General features: G+C 54.5%; 6 protein-coding genes across 6 annotated transcripts, besides 7 other annotated features; 3 read left to right on the top strand and 3 right to left on the bottom strand.

The window, feature by feature from the left end:
* Positions 1-452: 452 nt before the first annotated feature.
* Positions 453-5,119, bottom strand: EKO05_0002196 (Transcription initiation factor TFIID subunit 2; the record flags this gene model as incomplete). The annotated part of the gene is made up of 2 exons (XM_038944068.1): positions 453-2,753; positions 2,798-5,119. 2 exons carry the CDS (start codon positions 5,117-5,119, stop codon positions 453-455), a joined length of 4,623 nt encoding a protein of 1,540 aa, XP_038792867.1.
* Positions 987-1,048: a tandem repeat.
* Positions 1,446-1,535: a tandem repeat.
* Positions 5,120-6,162: 1,043 nt separating the features above from the next.
* EKO05_0002195 (uncharacterized protein) lies at positions 6,163-7,897 on the top strand (the record flags this gene model as incomplete). Its single annotated transcript, XM_038944204.1, has 3 exons — positions 6,163-6,507; positions 6,554-6,853; positions 6,899-7,897. The coding sequence occupies 3 exons, from the start codon at positions 6,163-6,165 to the stop codon at positions 7,895-7,897; spliced, it is 1,644 nt and encodes a 547-aa protein (XP_038792866.1).
* A 689-nt stretch (positions 7,898-8,586) lies between these two features.
* EKO05_0002194 (uncharacterized protein) lies at positions 8,587-9,344 on the top strand (the record flags this gene model as incomplete). The annotated part of the gene is made up of 2 exons (XM_038944220.2): positions 8,587-9,058; positions 9,115-9,344. The coding sequence occupies 2 exons, from the start codon at positions 8,587-8,589 to the stop codon at positions 9,342-9,344; spliced, it is 702 nt and encodes a 233-aa protein (XP_038792865.2).
* A 1,502-nt stretch (positions 9,345-10,846) lies between these two features.
* Positions 10,847-10,877: a tandem repeat.
* A 7-nt stretch (positions 10,878-10,884) lies between these two features.
* EKO05_0002193 (uncharacterized protein) lies at positions 10,885-11,641 on the top strand (the record flags this gene model as incomplete). Its single annotated transcript, XM_038944173.1, has 2 exons — positions 10,885-11,086; positions 11,142-11,641. The coding sequence occupies 2 exons, from the start codon at positions 10,885-10,887 to the stop codon at positions 11,639-11,641; spliced, it is 702 nt and encodes a 233-aa protein (XP_038792864.1).
* Positions 11,642-12,277: 636 nt separating this feature from the next.
* Positions 12,278-12,305: a tandem repeat.
* A 1,721-nt stretch (positions 12,306-14,026) lies between these two features.
* EKO05_0002192 (uncharacterized protein) lies at positions 14,027-14,725 on the bottom strand (the record flags this gene model as incomplete). Its single annotated transcript, XM_038947451.2, has 1 exon — positions 14,027-14,725. One exon carries the CDS (start codon positions 14,723-14,725, stop codon positions 14,027-14,029), a length of 699 nt encoding a protein of 232 aa, XP_038792863.2.
* Positions 14,148-14,188: a tandem repeat.
* Positions 14,198-14,233: a tandem repeat.
* Positions 14,726-15,387: 662 nt separating the features above from the next.
* Positions 15,388-17,645, bottom strand: EKO05_0002191 (uncharacterized protein; the record flags this gene model as incomplete). Its single annotated transcript, XM_038944013.1, has 3 exons — positions 15,388-16,536; positions 16,586-17,434; positions 17,502-17,645. 3 exons carry the CDS (start codon positions 17,643-17,645, stop codon positions 15,388-15,390), a joined length of 2,142 nt encoding a protein of 713 aa, XP_038792862.1.
* Positions 17,646-17,691: a tandem repeat.
* Between the last annotated feature and the right edge of the window lie 184 nt (positions 17,692-17,875).

The following is a 17,875-nucleotide window of genomic DNA, read 5'->3' as shown; positions in this document are numbered from 1 at the left end:
TCACGTCAGCACGTGATACGTCATAGCCCATGTCTCGGAGAACGGCCCGGGGCCTCGAACCAACGCATTACACGTCACCTTTTGGCATTTGGACACGGTGGATTCTCCTGAGCAGTCAGCGAGCTCGCGGCAGGGATCACCATAAAATGTGCCGCTGCAGCCTTCTTTCGCGGACACTTCTTCATTGTTAGCGACAGTGGTTCATTTCTATCCATGTCTCGCTTGGAGAGCCCTCGATGATGGGTATAGCTATATCCTTTCCACAGTTCCACGCCAACCACCCAAAACGCCATCGCTGAATGCTATTAACACACCCCTATTCCTTTTTGCAGACTCCAAAATCTCGAGTCTTGTGACATGAACTCCGCTAAATGCATGCATCCTAGGATATCCTCCCTGGGCAGCCTCTCGATGGAGCGCTCGTCTTCCGCCGCGCCATATCGCCATGACGCTCACGGTTCAGGCAACTTAAACCTGTCAATCTTCATCCTAACGATCAATTTCGGTTTCTCGCCGCCAGATTTCTCCACCTTCACCAAGCCACTGTTAGCAGCTCCATTGCCCAGCCCGTTGGGCTCAACGCTCTGTCTCTTGAACGGTCGCTCATCAACACCGCTCTGCAACTTTCTCTTCTTGCTGTTCCCACTCTTGAAATGTGCAAGCACGTCAGGAGGCAGCCTGAGCTTGACAATCTTGCTCCTCTTAACTTTCGACTGGCCCTGCTTGGGAGGGACGGGCGTAGACCGTGGTGCAGGCGTGGCAGCTGTGGGTCTGGGAGCGGAAGCGGGCGCAGCGCTGGACCGTGGTGGTGCAATAATAGGTCGTGATGGTGCTGGGGTCGAAGGGCGGGAGTTGGGCGCTGAGGAACCGGGCACAGTTTTGGTCTTGATTTTGATCTTGGGACCGGAAGAGGGGATCGGGGAGTGCATGGGGGACGGCGCCGACATCACCTTCGGGACATTAACCGGCGTAGGTTTTGGCCGCGGTGGTGCAGGTGCTGGCACCGGCTTAGCCGCTGCTGCTGCTGGCGAAGAGGCTGGTGCTGGTGAAGCAGTTGGCAATGGCACCGGCGTCTTCACGACAAGAGCCGATGTTGGAGTTTTCTTTGGTGGGGAAACTGTAGGTGGACTGGAAACTTTGGGCGGTAAAAGGGGCGACTCCTGCTTGACCACTGTCGGCTGTGGCGCGGGTGATGCCTTGTGCGAGGATGGTGCCGACATTGGAGCAGGTGAAGCGTGTCTGATGGGCGGAGAGAAGGTAGGTTGGGCCCTTGATAGCACAGAAGGTATAGGAGAGGAAGACGCGCCTCCAGAGGTATTTGATTTGCCAAACTTGAGCGACAGCTTCGGCTTCGGAGGCGCATTGACATTCGGTGGGGCAATCTTCAGCGGTACGATGGGCGCGGGTGGTGGCTGAACAGATACCTCTTGGGGTAGTTCGACCACTGCCGGTGCCGGTACCGTTGCTGGGGCTGGTGCTGAGACTGGTGCTGAAGCTGAAGCTGAAGCTGGAGCTGGTGCTGGTGCTGGTGCAGGCCGGACTTCTTTGATCAGCGGGTGCAGCGGCTTGGTTCGGTACCTGTCGGTCTGAGTGAACTGCAGTCGGGCTTGGCCAAGATGCTTGACTTTCCAGTAACGTGGGAAGCGAAGCTTCACAGGCAAAGAATTCTTCCTGCGGTCCCGGAAGATCATGTCACAAAAGTCTAAGAGCTGGGTCATGTCGCTGAGAGAGATAGTCTTTGAGTTCAAGGCCTCCTCAAGCACCAGTCGCAATGTCTGGTTGTTCACCAAGTCCTGTTTCAGGCCGTTGAGTGCTCCTGCCAGCGACTGGCGAGCGAGACTCGACGCGCGAGCTGAGTTGTCAGCCTCCTGGTCGATGACCAGGCCACCTGTGGCCTCCTGAGACTTGTTCGGCGTGAAAACGTCTCCAGTCGCGATCTGCCCAATAGCAATGTCGAAGATGAGAAGCAGCTGTTTCCGGAAGTAAGGTGAAGGATCTGATCGAATTTCGTGCATCATGAACCTCAGCATACTGTCCTTACGAAGCATACCCAATCGGACAAGACATTCCCAAGCTTTCAAACGCACGTTGTCCGCATTACCAAGCTGAGCATATTGCGAAAATTCTGAGGGCTTGAAGGGCATGACCCGGTTTACGACCAGTTTGAGCGAGCAATCGAGACCAGTGGTTGTATAGATGTTCTGGAAGGTTGGAATCCACTCATCCAGCCGTTGATGACGCGTAAGTTCCTCAATGGCTTTCTTGGTGAAGTCAAAGTCTTCCGCCTGTACGCGAAAGTCGAACTCGGTCACAACATTGGATGGAATGCTGATGAGACACTCCGCTAGGCATCGCATGAGTGTCGAGATGTAGTGGTCATCGCTGTAGTCGTTGCCGCGATTGTCGTTATATCGCATAAGATCAAGCAGGAAACGTTTCGCCTCCATAGGTGCCTTGCCGTTCTCGCCCTTGATTCTCGCAATAGCCTTGGGGATGGCACACTGAATGAGATACAAACTGCGGTCGGAAAAGTCGTTTGATCTTGTCATGGGTGATCCGGGTAAGCAAAAGAGATCCTGAAATGCTTTCTTTAGATGGAAAAGACCTATCCAGTCTAAACTGTGTTTAGCACTCTGAGCCAAGACGTCCGCAGCCATGGTCCGTATGCCGTGAAAATATCGATTGTCCATGAGAGTCTTGACGAGGAAAGTCGATATGAGCTTGTCTTCCTTTGTGGCCAGGAATTGTATGGACTAGATTGTCAGTGAAATCATAACAGCCACACAACTCAACTTACCTCGGCTTGTGCAACAACGTCCTTATCCTGTTGCAACTGCGACACATACATGTAACTGGGCATCTGTACTTTGGCTTTGCAAATCCACTCAAAGTCTGCGTCAATACGGATCCATTCGTAGGCTTCTCCTTCCTGAAGACGCTCGACTTCAGCCGGCCAGTCCCCGAGTCTCCACTCTTCTTGTTCTTCGGGTGATGCAAATACGTCGCCCAACATATAGAATGTAACATCTTCCTGTGCATCGCCTGAAGCATCTAAGCCGGCAGCGGCAGCCATTCGCTCCTTGTTGAGTCGATTCCTCTTCAGCCGCTTGTACTTGGTATTGTATGGGATCTCCACTTTGACTTTTGATGCATTGATCTCGACAATATGCTCATAGGGTGTACCGTCAGCTTCGTGTATGCGGATAGTCATAGGTCCCAAGAACACCGGCCAATTCTGCGTTGGGGCCAAGTTGTGCATGCTCTCTTTGGTTTTCCGCATGAACTCATCTGGAGAGAGCGTACTTCCGACAGCCAGGACGTTTTGCTCTTGTTGAATAGTAAGTACGACGACTTGCTTCTTCTTGTTGAACTGCTGATCGCAGGTGAAGGTAGGGAAGCCGGAACCCTCTATCCACTGCTTGAAGAACGTTTCAAGCTTCTGATGGCCAACCTTCTCACAAATGTCGAGGAAGTCATCGGTGGCAATTGCACCATTGTCGTACTTTCCCTGTCGCGCATTGAACAGCATGCGGTACAGACACCTGTCGACGCCATTCTTGCCGCTTTGTTTGACAAGACGGTTATGCAGGACAGAAAGCACCAGCAGCGCCTTTACTTCCATGAATTCCTGCTGGGCAGGATGGAGCTGCAGAAGCGGTCCAAGTTCGATGAGACTGGGTCGTTCGTGGTCCATTGCAATGATCTTGTCGACCATTTGCTTCTGTCGGAATCGCCAATCGTTTCGACCAAACAGCTCGCGAAGATACAGCTCGGTCATGAACCAGGAGCCGCCAACTATGATCCAGTAATCGTAAGGACTATACGCGACAACATCGACTCCTATCCACTGGCTAGCCACAGCATGTACCAAGACCCTTGTCGTGTGCTCTAGCGGCTCCCACACAGTCTCCGGAAAGAGCAAACGGGTGCTACAGATGGAGAACGAGGCAGTGTGAGCAGTGTCGCAGTCCAGATCGTCCACGAAAGCCAGCTTGTAGCCATTACCAAATGCATAGCTCTGAAAGCGCTCGGTGAAGCTGTCAAGAGCTCGCGCAAGCATCATAGCACTGTTTCGGACCTCATCTTCTTTGCCTGGCAAGCAGAAAGCATGCACCTTGACTGCGTTGGACCCTAAGCGTTCATCATCGGCGGTATCGCGATATTCAGAGAGATCAACGTGCTCGAAGGGACCGATGACGAAGCCAATGTGCTGCGGCAGCACCGGAGTATCGCAGGTAAAGCTTGCTGTCTTGCGGGATGCATCGACATGATCCGCAATGTCGTCCGTAAGAGCGCCTGAACAGATGACCTGCATTTCCATAGCCCTCTCCTCTGCAGAGAGATCAGCCAGCTCATCGTCGATATCCGTCATGACGCTGTCTGCCTTGTCTGTCCCATTTGGAGGGGCTTGTCTGCCTGTGTCTGTGTCTGCGTCTACCTGAGCGGGTGCTGGTGTTTTGCTGAGCGCATCACCAAGGGTGCGCGGATAACGAATAGCCACATCGAAGAGACATTTCCGTGTACCGTCGTCTATGCAGGGAAACAAACACGAGGCTGTGCCGGGAAAGGGCGAGCTGCGTGTAAAGGCGTGAGGAAGTCGTCCGTCTCCGTCCTCGACACCGACAAAGTGGAGTGCGTCGCGGAAGTCGTCCAAGACGTATTCAATCTCCAGCTTTAGCGGTGCGTAGAAGACGCCCTGTGCACTCTCCAGCTCGCCCACCTCTTCTGGGCGCACTTCTCGTATCTTGACGCGGTCGGGCACAAAGACAACTAGCTCGTCTGCTGATGAGTTGGGATCCACGTGACGTGCTATGCGGTCCTTTGCAAAGTGGTACTGCTCGAGGCCGGTGCCTGGGTACAGAGTGAGGCGCTCGTGCAGGTTCGAGTAGCTGTAGCCTGCCGCCTGCTCATCAACCCGGATGCGCGTCGGTCTGAGCTGCCGACAGTTGAGCACAATTTCGCGCAACTGCGACTTCTTGGGCTGGATGTCGAGAACCGTCTTGCCCGTCACTCGGCGCGGGGAGAAGCTGACGTCGAGCTCCAGCGACTGCTTCAGCACGGTGAAGGTGTCGCCCGTCGAGGCATCGTCCGGTAGGTCGGGCGTCTCGATGGGCGCCATGGTGCGCGACGCAGGCGATCCTGCTCCCGGGGTGGAGCGGTCGTGGGTGTACGTCGACGGCGGCCGTGAATGTTGGGTGGAGCTTGAGTGCAGGCGCGTTGTTCGCCCATGAGCGCACCGCTTGCACGGACCTTCCGCGGCGGGACCTTTAGCGTGACTGCGGCTGCGGCTACTTCTTTTCACCACGACGTCACGCGCACTTGCGCACACGACACGGGCACGCTTTCCTGTAGTGGCCTCAACGCATCGATGCTGAACAATAAGGCACAACTACGACAGACCTGAATCAGTCACACCAAGTCATTTGACACCACGACTAATTGAGGTATCCACGGACGGACCAATAGCCAGACGGAGACAACGACATCTACGATGCTTCAGACAGGTTACCTCCAGATCAAACCTTGCGTACGTTCCTTAGGGGGTGGCTGTGTGCACCACCACCAGCGCTTCAGCAACTCCCAATGGAGCATCTTCTACTTCGTGCATTAGTTTGAACCCTCTCATATGTTTACATGCTCAGTAACTTACAGAACAACACACGGCAAGGCGCGTAGACGCGAATTGGTTGGTTGTATAAGGTCAAACGAAGGAGTTCATGTCGTGCGACGATCGGGATTGGGCTATGCCTCCTCAGCTTCATTAAAGACATATCCACCGGAGTCGAAAAAGGCGACAACCAGTACGCTCTTGCTATTCGTTCTTGTAGTTTGATGATGCTCAGCATCTGGCCATGGGTTCGCCTATACTCGTGCCCCGCATTTGTTGCAGCCTTAGCCAACGGCGATACAAGTGAAGACCAGACTTTAAGAAGATACTGTTCGATATGTGATATTTGCAAAAGTAGATGTAGACACACTTTAATCTTTGGAGTCGCTCTCGACATATATCCTAGCGAGTTGACACAAGCGACGAGTCTAGACCCAATCAGCGCTAGTGTCGTCTTTCCACGCGATGGAGCTCTGCGGCTCATGACGTTACAAGACACGACTTCGCGTCTACCTTGTTGACGCGAATCTGGCCTTTTCCTCGTTCACTCGAAAATGCCTATCAAGCATGTCCTCAACGTAGCTGAAGAAGCCGCCGAGGGAGGGTGGGCGAATTCTTCTGCACCATTCCGTCCCGCAAAATCGCAAGTCTGCATCAACGAAAAGGGCGAGAGTACAGGAAACGGTCTTTTCGCCAATGTGGACTTCGAGGCCGGACAGCTGGTGGCATCGATCAGAAGGCCAATTATAGGCTCACTAGATGCCGAACGCTTACTCGATACATGTGCAAACTGCTTTGTCTGGACCGAAGGTGCATCAACAGGCACCAGGACGTATGTACCAGAAGGCGTCAAAGTATCGAAATGTGCTGGATGCCAAAGATTCAGATACTGCAGCAAGGTAGGTATCTGCAATGTTTTCATGCATGGTCACTAACTAGCAATAGGCATGCCAGAAAGCTGCCTGGAACAGGGGCCACAAGTACCAATGTAAGATCTTTAAGAAGCTGGGAGAACGAGAGATTCCCAAAGCCGTTTTTGCGTGTATGGATCTCTTGACGATGAAAAAGCATGACATCATACCAGATGAGGCGTGGAACATGTTGCTCAGTCTGCCATCACATATTGATGATTTCAAAGCGAATGGCAATTACGGCAACATTGAATTGATGGCGACGGGTGCAAGTCAGTTCTCAGTGACACAGGATCTGTTCGACAAAGATTTTGTAGCAGCTATGTACGCACGAGTAAGTTATATCATTTTCAGGCTCAACGTCCACTCACAGTAGTAGGTACTTACAAACTCTCTGACGTTGATCACTCCAACGCTCGATCCGCTGGGCATCATCTTGGACCCAATGCTGGGCCACTTCAATCACTCATGCGATCCCAACGCCTACATTATCATGGATGGAGCTGAAGTTAACGTACGGTCTCTCAAGCCTATCAAGAAGGACGAAGAGATTTTTATCTCGTACATCGATACGACCAACCCTTACCACCGACGTCAACACGAGCTCAAACAACGCTGGTTTTTCACCTGCAAATGTGTCAAATGTCAAAAAGGCGCCACTCTTGATGAAGACAAGTGGGCAATCGATCCAAGTAACTTGTCACAGGAGATGCAGCAAGTCGCTGAAATGATGACCAAGAACGAAGGCTTTGCATCAGATCCAGCAAATTATGTCGGCACCACGAAGACCGACAGATACATCGCTACCATCCAGGGCAAAGCTTATGCCGAGTATGAAGCAGCGCAGCACGCCCCTCCTGAGCAAGCCAACGAAATCATTGTGAACGGTATGCGCTTGTGCCACCAGTCCGGCTTATGGCCTGTGTACCGTCAGCCATATGCTGCACTCCGGGACGAGCTGATAGTGAACTTGCTCTCAACGGGAGTCTATCCTGTGGCATGGGCACAGTGCGCAAAGCGCTACAAGCATATCCAGCCAAAGCTTTACCCCGTACCGTTCCATCCAGTACGAGTAGTCCAGACCTGGCAGATGGCAATGTTGGCGGCCTACTTTGCTGGCGAGGAGGAGGGAATTGGAGCTCCTGGGGCCAACATGGGGCTGATTGCCATGATGCTCACAAAGCAGGTTCTAGATGCTTCGGCGTTGAGCCATGGTCCCAACAGTGCTTTCTCGAAAAGCGTGAAGAGCAAAGCGGACGAGATGAGCAAAGAGTTGCGGAAGAGCGTAGGGGAGAATCCAGACAGGGATGTTGTGAACAAGGAACTTGAAGTGCAGCGAGAGATGTTGATGGAGATGGGCGACTGGATTCAGTACTGATGCCGAGATGTGGCTATAACGAGGATATGAAATGCACAAATTATACTCGTCGTATGCAGAGGAGTGGTCGTCGACGTAAACGCAGACGAACTGCGGTACATGCAGAGAACACGATCCCAAATGGGCTCTACCCTCGCAAAAAAAATAAAAATAGTGCTGTTTACCGATGATGGGCTTAAGTATTCTCAGCATTTCGAGCATACGGTGTGGCGCAAGGACGACTGACAGTGCCGATAGACAGCAAAGAGCGCACTGTCATTCCCATTCACTGTGGCTTAACCTTTGCAGCTCACTCTCACTTACCACACCGACGAAAGCAGTTGAAAAGTCTGGCTTTCAGCAGCTTCACCAGACTTCTGACAATAAACTCTACCTCCTCTCTTCATTTCTGGCACAACCAAACAACAGTACACATCACAATCAAAATGCCTCCCAAGGCGACCGCCAATAACAACGCTATAATCGGCAAGACGTACAGTGCAGATGTCGTCGCTGCAGTGTTGATGGCCACGGGCACGACTTCGCTTTCGATGAAGCATTACAAATTGATGTCTTCCCTCGACGGAGTCAAGACCGCAAGCGCCTTCCAGCACGATTTTCGCGACGTTGTTGCCAAAGCCAAAGAGCTGAAAGCTCGCATCGATGGCGGCGAGGTGTTTGAGCCTGTTCAGGCTACCAAAAAGCGCGGTATGTATTGTTGCGTTTTGAGTCCACGGCCCATTCACTTTCACTGTTGCGCAACCGTTGCAGCCCACCCTCACCTGCCGCATCCGCCCAGGCAGCTACAAAGTCTTACCTTCAAGTGTACCTCCCATTTCATTGACACTGCTTCCTACACTGCTCCTCGACACCTTTCTTACACAACATCTTCCTTCAACCGCACTGCATTCCTCTCTTCAGTCAACATGGGTAAAGCCACCGACTCTCCTGCTGGCGGTCAAAAGACAATTCCAGCAGATTGCGTGTCTGTCCTCCTCATGGCACTGGGCTGTACGGGTATCACCAAGGCTCAACTTGAGATGATGTCTGCTCTTGATGGCACTCGCACTGCTAACAGCTTCGAGCACCAATTTCGCTCCATCATGTCTAAAGCTAGAGAGCTGAAGAAGCGTGTTGAAGACGGCGAGAAGTTCACACCCGTTCAGCCAGGCACCAAGCGAGGTGTGCAAGGATTGCGAAGATTCATCGTGCAAGCTCAGTGTGCTGACTATCTCCAGGAGGAACAACCACACCAGCAACTTCCAAGAAGCGCAAGGGCGACGACGCTGATGACACACCAACGAAGAAGCCAAAGGTGGCACCCAAGCCCCGAGGCAAGAAGGCTCAGGCTCAAGCTCAGGCAGAGCATCTGCCCACGCCCCAGGCCGAAGACGACGATGACTTGCCGGAGGACATGGAGGATTTCATCAAGGCGGAGAAGCAGTGGGAAGACGAGCACGTTGTCTGAATACAACACGAACCAGAGCCAGCGGTCCAGAGCCTTGCAACTATCGGTGTATTGAAGGCTCCTTCCTTTGTTCCTGGCGTTTATCTATGCGTTCTCTTTGCAGCGTTCTCTTGCTTCGGGAATGTGACGGCCACGATACCGGTCAGCTTCCAGTTCTCCAGACGCATCATACAGGGGAGGGCAGAGAAGTTCGACAAGGAGTGTATGTAAGGATGACTTCAATAAGGAAGAGCCTCATCTTGATTGCAACACACACATCCGGCTGACATGGTCATCGCTCACTTACTCTGATGAATGATGTAGTGTCCATCATGCGCACATGGTCATGTCCTGACCAGATAGTTGCTGACTCTCGCCGCAATAGCTCTCCTTTCCGGACTGCTATACCCCGGGCTCTCGGAGCATCTGGACAGGGCGCTCAGTTGCCGTGGATGCACTCGTCCACTCCCAGCGGCACGATTCGGGTTGCTTCATCCAAGCGCACAAGGCGAGTCTGGATAGAACGTTCTTCGACCGTAGCGATTTAACAATCAAATTTCGTTTCAGTGGAGCCAATACCATCGCGACTGAATTTGCTCGGGCTAGCAGTCAAAGTTCATCACCGGCGTCGCACCGACCAACTTGCCGCTCCGCCAACAACAGAACATAGGGCGTCGCTTTCCCAGCAGCAGATCCTCGCCATATCGATAACACCGCGGGCATTAACACAGCGAGACAAGAGCGCATCTGGCTTGGGTCTGTTGACGATGACGTCGCCGGCGGCAAGTTGTGAAACAGAAAAAGCGCTCGGTGATTAAGTGTCCGAATGCGGAAGGCATGCGTCGAACGGTGAGGGAATGTTGCACGCAAGCACCCGCGACAACCGAGAACAATGGTGATCGTGGATAGCTGGTCGCACAGCGCTCGTCATCGAAGGAAGTTGACCGTGTGCAGCCATCGCTTTGTGCTCCAGCCTCGCGCTGTTGTGCGCCGCATGTGTTGCTGGCGAGGGAGCTGCAGGCTCAGCCCCTGAATTTCCCCAGGTTATTGAGTGGCTTCAGTCTAGGCTGATCCCGGCTAGACGAGAGACACGGCGGCCGTTGGCGTGCAGTTGGATGCGCCGGGATGCTTGGAGGCGCCCGAGGAGGCCTGACTGGAGAGTGGTTCTGGGCCGGTGCACACCTTTCCCACCGCGACCGTCGAGGGTGCGAAAAGGGGGGCTCCCAGGGGAAACGCCGTGAAGCAGGACGCCGATTGGGGCATACCCATGGCTTTCATTTAGCTCGCGTGCTAGACCATACTGGATCAGGAACCTAATCTTGCATTCCGGCCGTTGCTCTGGCGGCGTCCAGCCGGAAGCCCTCGTTGCAAAAGTCAGCTGCGCTCGGCTTTCACAGGCGCTCTTAATCCCCAGGACATCGCCCACTTCCGTCTCTCTTTCCATCCTCCGATCGCTCCTCTCGTTGTACACTGTACCTACACTCATTCCCTCGTCCAACTACACACACGTACCAACACTTAATACCTACCTAATCAACCACCAACCACCAACCACATCAAGATGCGTTTCTTCCAGATGGTCGCTTCCGGCGCTGCCTTCATCGCCGCTGCTCTCGCTGTCGAGATCAACCAGTACCCCACTGGCGGTGTCAAGGCCGGTCAGACCTACACCGTCACCTACTCCCCTGCCGACAACACCCCCACTACCTTCATCCTCCGCAAGGGCCTCTCCACTGACCTTGCCACCATCGGCACCCTGACTTGTATGTTCTATCATCAACTTTGCTCTCAAGCCTCATGTACTAACCATGCTCACAGCCACCGCTACCGGAGGTACGTTCTCCTGGACTGTTGCCAGCGACCTTCCCGACGGCAGCGACTACGCTCTTGAGATTCGCCAGGCTGGCCAGTCCCCCAACTACTCTGGCCAGTTTGGCCTGACCGGTGGCTCTGCCGTCGCCAGCTCTTCTGCTGCTGCCTCTGCATCTGCCTCATCCGCATCTGCCTACTCTGTCTCCTCGGTCATCGCCTCGCACGCTTCCTCGGCCTCGTCCGCTGCCTCCGCCTCCGCTTCGTCTGCTGCCTCGCTCTCCAGCCTGATCTCCAGCGTTGTCTCCAGCGTTCACGCTTCCGCCACTGGCACCGGTGCCATCATCTCCACTGCCAGCCACAATGGTACTGTCTCCTCCGCCACTCTCACCGGCTCTGCTACCCGCTCCACCGGCATCCCCGAGAGCACTGGCGCTGCCAGCTCGCTCTCCTCCGCTCCTCTGGCGCTCCTCTTCGGTGCCGCCGGTGTCTTCGCCTACCTCAACTAAGCGATCACCTCTACCCGTCTTCATGTATTTCGCATTGGATAATTTAGAGTCCTTGTTTATGTTGATATCCTTCTAATGAGTCACGAGCGCTGCGGCGTTCGTTTGGGGCGGAGTGCTGTGCATTGCTTAGTCTAGTGCAGAGGGCCTTGTACAGTGGGCGGTAGACCAATGACACCATGAAACCATTAATGCCTATTCATTCTCGAGCTTTGCATCTTCACATTGTGTATTGCGCGCACTGGAATCCACTAATGGTCATCGACGATGATCACGATCATGCATAACAACAGTACGTGCCATGTGCATTTATGCTTTCGTCTTGAAACACGTCGTCGTACAGGGAGGGTCGCAAAAATCAAGAGAAAAGGTAACGCTGTTGTCGTCATACAGTAGTACGAAGCTGTCATCATGGCAGTGCATCCGTATGGCCGCTCGTTCTCTTTCCCTCATGAAGCATCTGCTGAGTCGTGTTTCACCACAGGCAGGGACGTCGAGCCTCGTCACCGTACCGTGTCGTACACTCCTCACTTGTGCAGCCATCATAGACGACGGACTGAAGTCGCAAACTCGGCGCCCTAAGACGAGACCTGGATCGTCTCTCAACGCTCATCCGCTGCTGACCCACGGTTCAGCGTTTGTGGTGTGGTGTGGTGTGGTGTGGTGTCCTCGAACCCCACTGCGGGCGCTTCTGCACTCCGCAGATCCAGCCTTGCTGCATGCACCCGCTCATCGCCACCTCACCACCACTAGAACCGTACCAACCTTGCTTCTCCCTATTTGTATTCGCCTTGCCACTCGACCTCCTCACCGGTACAACCGGTTCTTTCTGCACGCACGACCATGCGCGAATCCTAAACCTGCAGTTGCGCAATCCATCCCCATTGGGCTAAACCGCTACACGCCGCCGCCAAAGTGTTTACGCGTCAACAAGGTACTTGATCATGGGGGCAGCTCGGTCCTGCAGCAGCGCAGCTTTGCATGACACTAGCGCAGGACCGGGAGCGATGTTCCACTGGTTCGCGTAGGGCGAGGCTGGGAAAAAGGCTGGGTTGGGCTGGTGTGTGTGGCAAGCCTGGTGGCTTGTCTTCTGTTGCAGCTTGCAGTGTGGCCCAACCCAACCACCATGTTTGAACTACCAGTGTTTCGAAGCGGGGTGTCGCAGCCGGCGTTAGGAGCGACGGGCACTCCGGAGGGGAGAGAGGAGAAGAGCACGCCATGCGATTGAGACATGGCTGGCTGTGCAGCGCCAGCTCGTCAACCGGTGAGCTGCGCGGCCTGCGCTTCGCTTTCAGCCAGGCTGCTACATGGTAAGCGTAAAGGCTCGTCCTGGTGCATTTCCGTGCGCACTATCGAATGCGAGACTGAACGCAGACCAGTGAGAACCCTCGTGGCAACGCGTTGGGTCGGCGTCAACGGACTGCTGAGCCGAGGAATGAGTCCGTTTTTGTTGAGTGCAAGTTCGTTGATGGCTGTTTTTGGTGCTGAGCAGCCACTGTCCTCGAGGTGGTATTCGCACACCCAAGGCGGACGGCGTGCAGCAATTACGCAACTGTCAAACTTTCATGTCATGGATGCTTCTTAGTATTGCCTCCAAGTCTATGCATGCTCGATTATGCACGGCGCATGGTTGGTTTCTACACAAGTCTATTCCCATTTCAGCGCCTTCAGCACATCACAGCTTGACAAACACCGTTCATTCGTTGCCACGCTGCCTATGGGTTTAGGAAAAGCTTATCTGCAACGCGATCTGTAGATTTACGTCTCTGTATCCCATGTGTTATGCTGCCTTGTTCGTGTGTAGGTGTGTATGACCTAGTATCGCAGGCTTCAGCCTGCTCTTCAGTATATACCACTGTTGCTACATAGAGGTGGAGATATCATCCTGTTTGCTCCTGTGTCACAATACCAACACCTACGCAGTACATGCTGTTTTCTTACTGGAACAAGATAGCGTGTCGTCGAGGCATGGATGTTGTGGATTTACTGTGTGGAAGAGTGGACTTCTGAAATTGATGTCGAGGCTAGGATTTGGGTGTCGTTTGACCTAAATCCCAATAACAATTTTGTTTTCTCCCAATGGTGTGGATTGTAAGAATGCGTGTGTATAATTCTGCATGGACGGAGATGTGAAAGCTCGACGAAGAGAGGGGAATGTTGTGAGATTGCAATTTGCAGGAGAAAAAGAATGATCGGTTGTATGAATACAGTATTCTGGCAGGTCTGATATAATTACATTCTTCAACGCGCAGTACTCTGAGTGCCAATCAAGCACATGAGTACGAGATCAGCAATGCTGATATTTCGCTCGGCCGGGTTCTCTTCATGAAATCCAGTCGAGTCGATTTCTGTAAATTTTGATTCCCATTGAGACGAACTCAGACGAACTCAGACGAACAGCACGCCAGCAGCGCCCGCCAACGCGCCTGCAACGCCCATCATCTTCTGCTGGCCCTGGATGCCCACTGGCGCTGCTGCGGCCGTGCTTTGTTTCGCTGCTCCGCTGCCGCTCGAACTTGCCCTCGAACTAGCCGCACTCGCACTTGCACTGGAGCTACGACTTGCACTTGCACTTGCACTCGCACTTGCACTTGCGCTCGCCGCACTCCCCGTCACGGAGCTCGAGACTGTGACAACACCCGTCGGGGTCCCCGTGCTCATGGTCCTCAACTCGGTCGGAATCGTCGTGCTAAATCCACCTGTAATGGGCACGGCAGGCGCCAGTCCCGTCGTGGCGGGCGTGTTTGTGCCGACAATGTTGGTCAGCGCCTGCTGCGAGCTGGGCAGGAGGTTCTCGGTCGACACGTCTACATTGAAGGGCTCGCCCCATGAGGATGTGCTTTGCGCGCTGCTGAGCCCGAGGAGGGAGAGGACAGCTGGGTTGCGGAGGAGCGAGAGGCGCATCTTGCTGAGTCTCGAGGTGCTGGATCCTGTAGGGTAGGACTTCTTCCTCCGTTGAGGCTGGTTTGGACTTTGATGGGGTTGAGATTGAGGTTGCGGTTTGGAGAGGGTGGATTTTAGTCTGAGAATGGGATTTGTGGTGGAAGGTTGGAGGATTTGAATCGTGGGAAGCAAGCAGGATGACATGATTCCTCGCAACCCTTATGGATTCGATATATTTAGCAGCTTATCGATACGAAGCTCGAGCCTGCCTCTTGATTGGCAAATGGGCGATGGGAATAGCAACAGCTCGTGTTCGCTCGCTCGTGTTCCCGGCTAGGTAACAACCGTCGCTTTTGCTCAGAGTCCAGAGGGGCGAGCACAACGAGTGCGTAGGTCGCGACTCTTTAGCATGCCGTCGTCTTCCGCCGACCCCCACAATGTCCGAGATCATGGTTGTAGCCGTGTTGCGCTTGACGTGCAGCATCTTGTGAGGGCAGCGATCTCTCGACGGGTGAGGTGTAAGATGGATGGGGTGAGCGTTGGTTGGTGTAAGACGCTCGGCTCTCCAACCCTCCCGCGTTGATCCCCGAGAAACCGGCTAGTTGGAGCCGTATGTCGGCAAGCCTTCTGCCTGTATAGCAATTTGTTAGGCAAATAACAAATGTGTGCACGTGTTGACGCTGAAAGTGTGTGCGTCTCCCTCAGTCAGGCAGATGTGCGCAAAATTCCATTTGAAAGCACAAGGGGTATGTTGACTATGTACCGGACGCCTCTAAAGATGACCTGCGCCATGAAGCAACACCGCGAGAGCTAATGCCAATGGCTCGCCTCGTAAGGCCCCTCTCTGTGGTCATCGAATGGCGACTCTACCTGCCATTGACACCTTCACCGTAACCCTCCAATCGATTCACCAGCTTCTTCACGCCGCTCCACTCCTCGTTCCTTGTCTCAACGCCACCCAGATCCTGATTAACTTCGAATACGGTCACGACACCGTCCATGCCGCCGACAGCCACACGGCGACCTTCGTTGCTTTCCCAGGCAACCTTGTTTAGACTGCGGTTCATGTAGCCCATGCCTGTCGGCATGTTTGCAAAGGCGCCCCTCTTGTTATCGCTCGGCTTGACGGACTGGACAGGGACCTCCGTATCGACGTTGATGTCCCAGACCTCAAGACTACCTGCACCGTCTACGAGCGCGAATACGGAAGGCTTGACTGGTGACCAACGTACGTCGTAGACGAGATCTTCGCGCGCAATGTCAAGAACGGGCGTGACTTGCTGAGTGGAACCCGGGAGCGTAGTGTTTCCAGAACCGGTAGCGGCTGGAGGACGAACCTTCCACAGCTTGACGCTCCAGTCCACACTTGAAGACAGAACAAGATCGCCCAGGTCGATTTGGCCTTTTGAAGGGTGGAAGTCTAGGCTCATGACTGGCGCAGCATGGCCGGAGTACATGACTCGCCCATCGACACCTGCCTTCGCGCCTGCGCGATCGTAGCGGTGGCATGGGTAGATGGAGCCTTCCTCTGTGCCAGCGAGGAAGTAGGTCGGGTCTGACTGTGGGAACGCAACGCACGTCACTGCCATGTCTTCTGTCTTTGCTGGCGGAGGGGAGGTAAGCTCGAGGAATTCCTGCGGTTGAGTGAGCATGTCCACTGTCCAGCTACACACTACACCATCTGTCGAGCACGAGATGATGTTGTTGGCGTTTTGTGTTCCAACAATGCCTATCGAGTAGACGGGATGTGTGTGGCCAGATCCAGTCAGAGGTGTCTTCTGTACAGGAGCAGACTTGGCGCGGGTGTCCCATAGTAGCACCTGGCCTGAATATGCACCGCCGATGATGAGATTTGGGTGGAATGGTGAGAACTTTGCGGTGAGGATGTCGGACTGGGCGTGGAATATGTACTCGGGGCGGTCGTGCATGTGCATGTTCCATACTTGAATCAGACCGTCTGGGTCGTGTGGAGCGGAGGGGTTCTTTGTGTAAGAGGCAAGGACGAGTTCGGGGAACTTTGCAGCTCGTCAGCGAGACCCGGACACGAAAGGGGGATTGAAGTACCTTTGTAGAGAACCCCAGGTCCGAGATCATCCTCTTCTTGCTCCATCTTTCGTCCCAGAACTGCGCGACTTCTTTTATGCGCCTGCCTTTCTTGCCTGCATTCGCCCCGTAGCCCTCGTCTTCGTCGTCAATGTCTATTCCGTCTAGGGCATAGTCGGCCAGAATGTCGTATCCAAGCTGCTGGTCGAGCGCACGCTCCAGGACCTTTGTGCTCCTTTCTACGAAGCCGATAAAATCATCCGAGTTCTCGACTGCAGTCAGCTCCTCGTTGGTGAGTGTCTTGAACGGGTAGTTGTTGTCTGAGCTCGCGAGGGTGCCATCCTGAGGCGCTTGTTGTGCAGCCTTGATCTCGTCCTCGATCTCCCTCCGGAGCTGGTTGCGAATCTCCTCATCCTTCTCCTTCTGTCTCCGGCCCAGCCTGTTGCTTCTTGGTGACCGCGTCGGGCTCTCGTCACGCTCTGTGTCGCTTCCGCCGGCGCCTCGTGATTTCGGTGGGCTCCAGTCTATGCTTGCTTGCACGCCCTTGCTGTAGGTGATGACCTCCTTCTGCGTGTTGGCTTCGGCGGTGACCTGGCCGTCGCCGGCAGATTCGTAGACGGTGGCCAGGGGCCCAAGGGAGATGGTCTGTGTCTCTCCGTCGACCATGCGTGACTGCGCGGGCGAGGCGGGTTCATTGTCGCTGCTGAGCTGGCTGGCGCTGACGACAGAGGTTGGCCGTGTTGCGCGCACGGCGGGCGAGCCAGGCTGTGTGGAGGCAGGGCGGCGGTCGCCGAGGATGTTGTTGATGAGGCTGTCGACGTCGGCGCGGCGATCAAGGTCCTGGCTGCGGCGCGGTGTGGGTGACAAGACCTGTGGGGGGTGTCAGTGTCCAGTGTTGTGTGTTGGGTGTTGTGCACGCGTAAACAATGGGCCGTACTTCGCCCAGAGGGCTCGCAGTCATGGACTGGCGGCCAGAGCCCTGTTCTCGCCTCAGCTCGCGCTGCCTCTTCAGCTCGGCGAGCTTGGCCTTTTTCGCGAGAATCTCCTGGCGCCGCTGCTCAAACGACGACGACGACTCCATGGTGGAGGTGGAGGTGGAGGTGGAGGTGGAGGTGGAGGTGGAGGTGTGCAGCGTGGGGGGAGCGCCGGGCGTGCTTTGTGGCGGTGTGTCGCGTGCTATGTGTGATGAGTGGGAACGGGTCCTGCACCGCCCTTCGTAAGCATTGCGCCTCGGAGAACAAGGAAGTGCGCAAGTCGCGTCGCCGTCTTGTCGTCTTGTCGTCCTGTCGTCGTGCTTCTCACCCTCCCACC

The sequence above is a fragment of the Ascochyta rabiei genome, chromosome 3 (assembly GCF_004011695.2).
Source record: "Ascochyta rabiei chromosome 3, complete sequence".
Lineage (NCBI taxonomy): Eukaryota > Fungi > Ascomycota > Dothideomycetes > Pleosporales > Didymellaceae > Ascochyta > Ascochyta rabiei.
The sequence above is the reverse complement of the archived record's forward strand: the minus strand, read 5'-3'. Positions and strand labels throughout refer to the sequence as shown.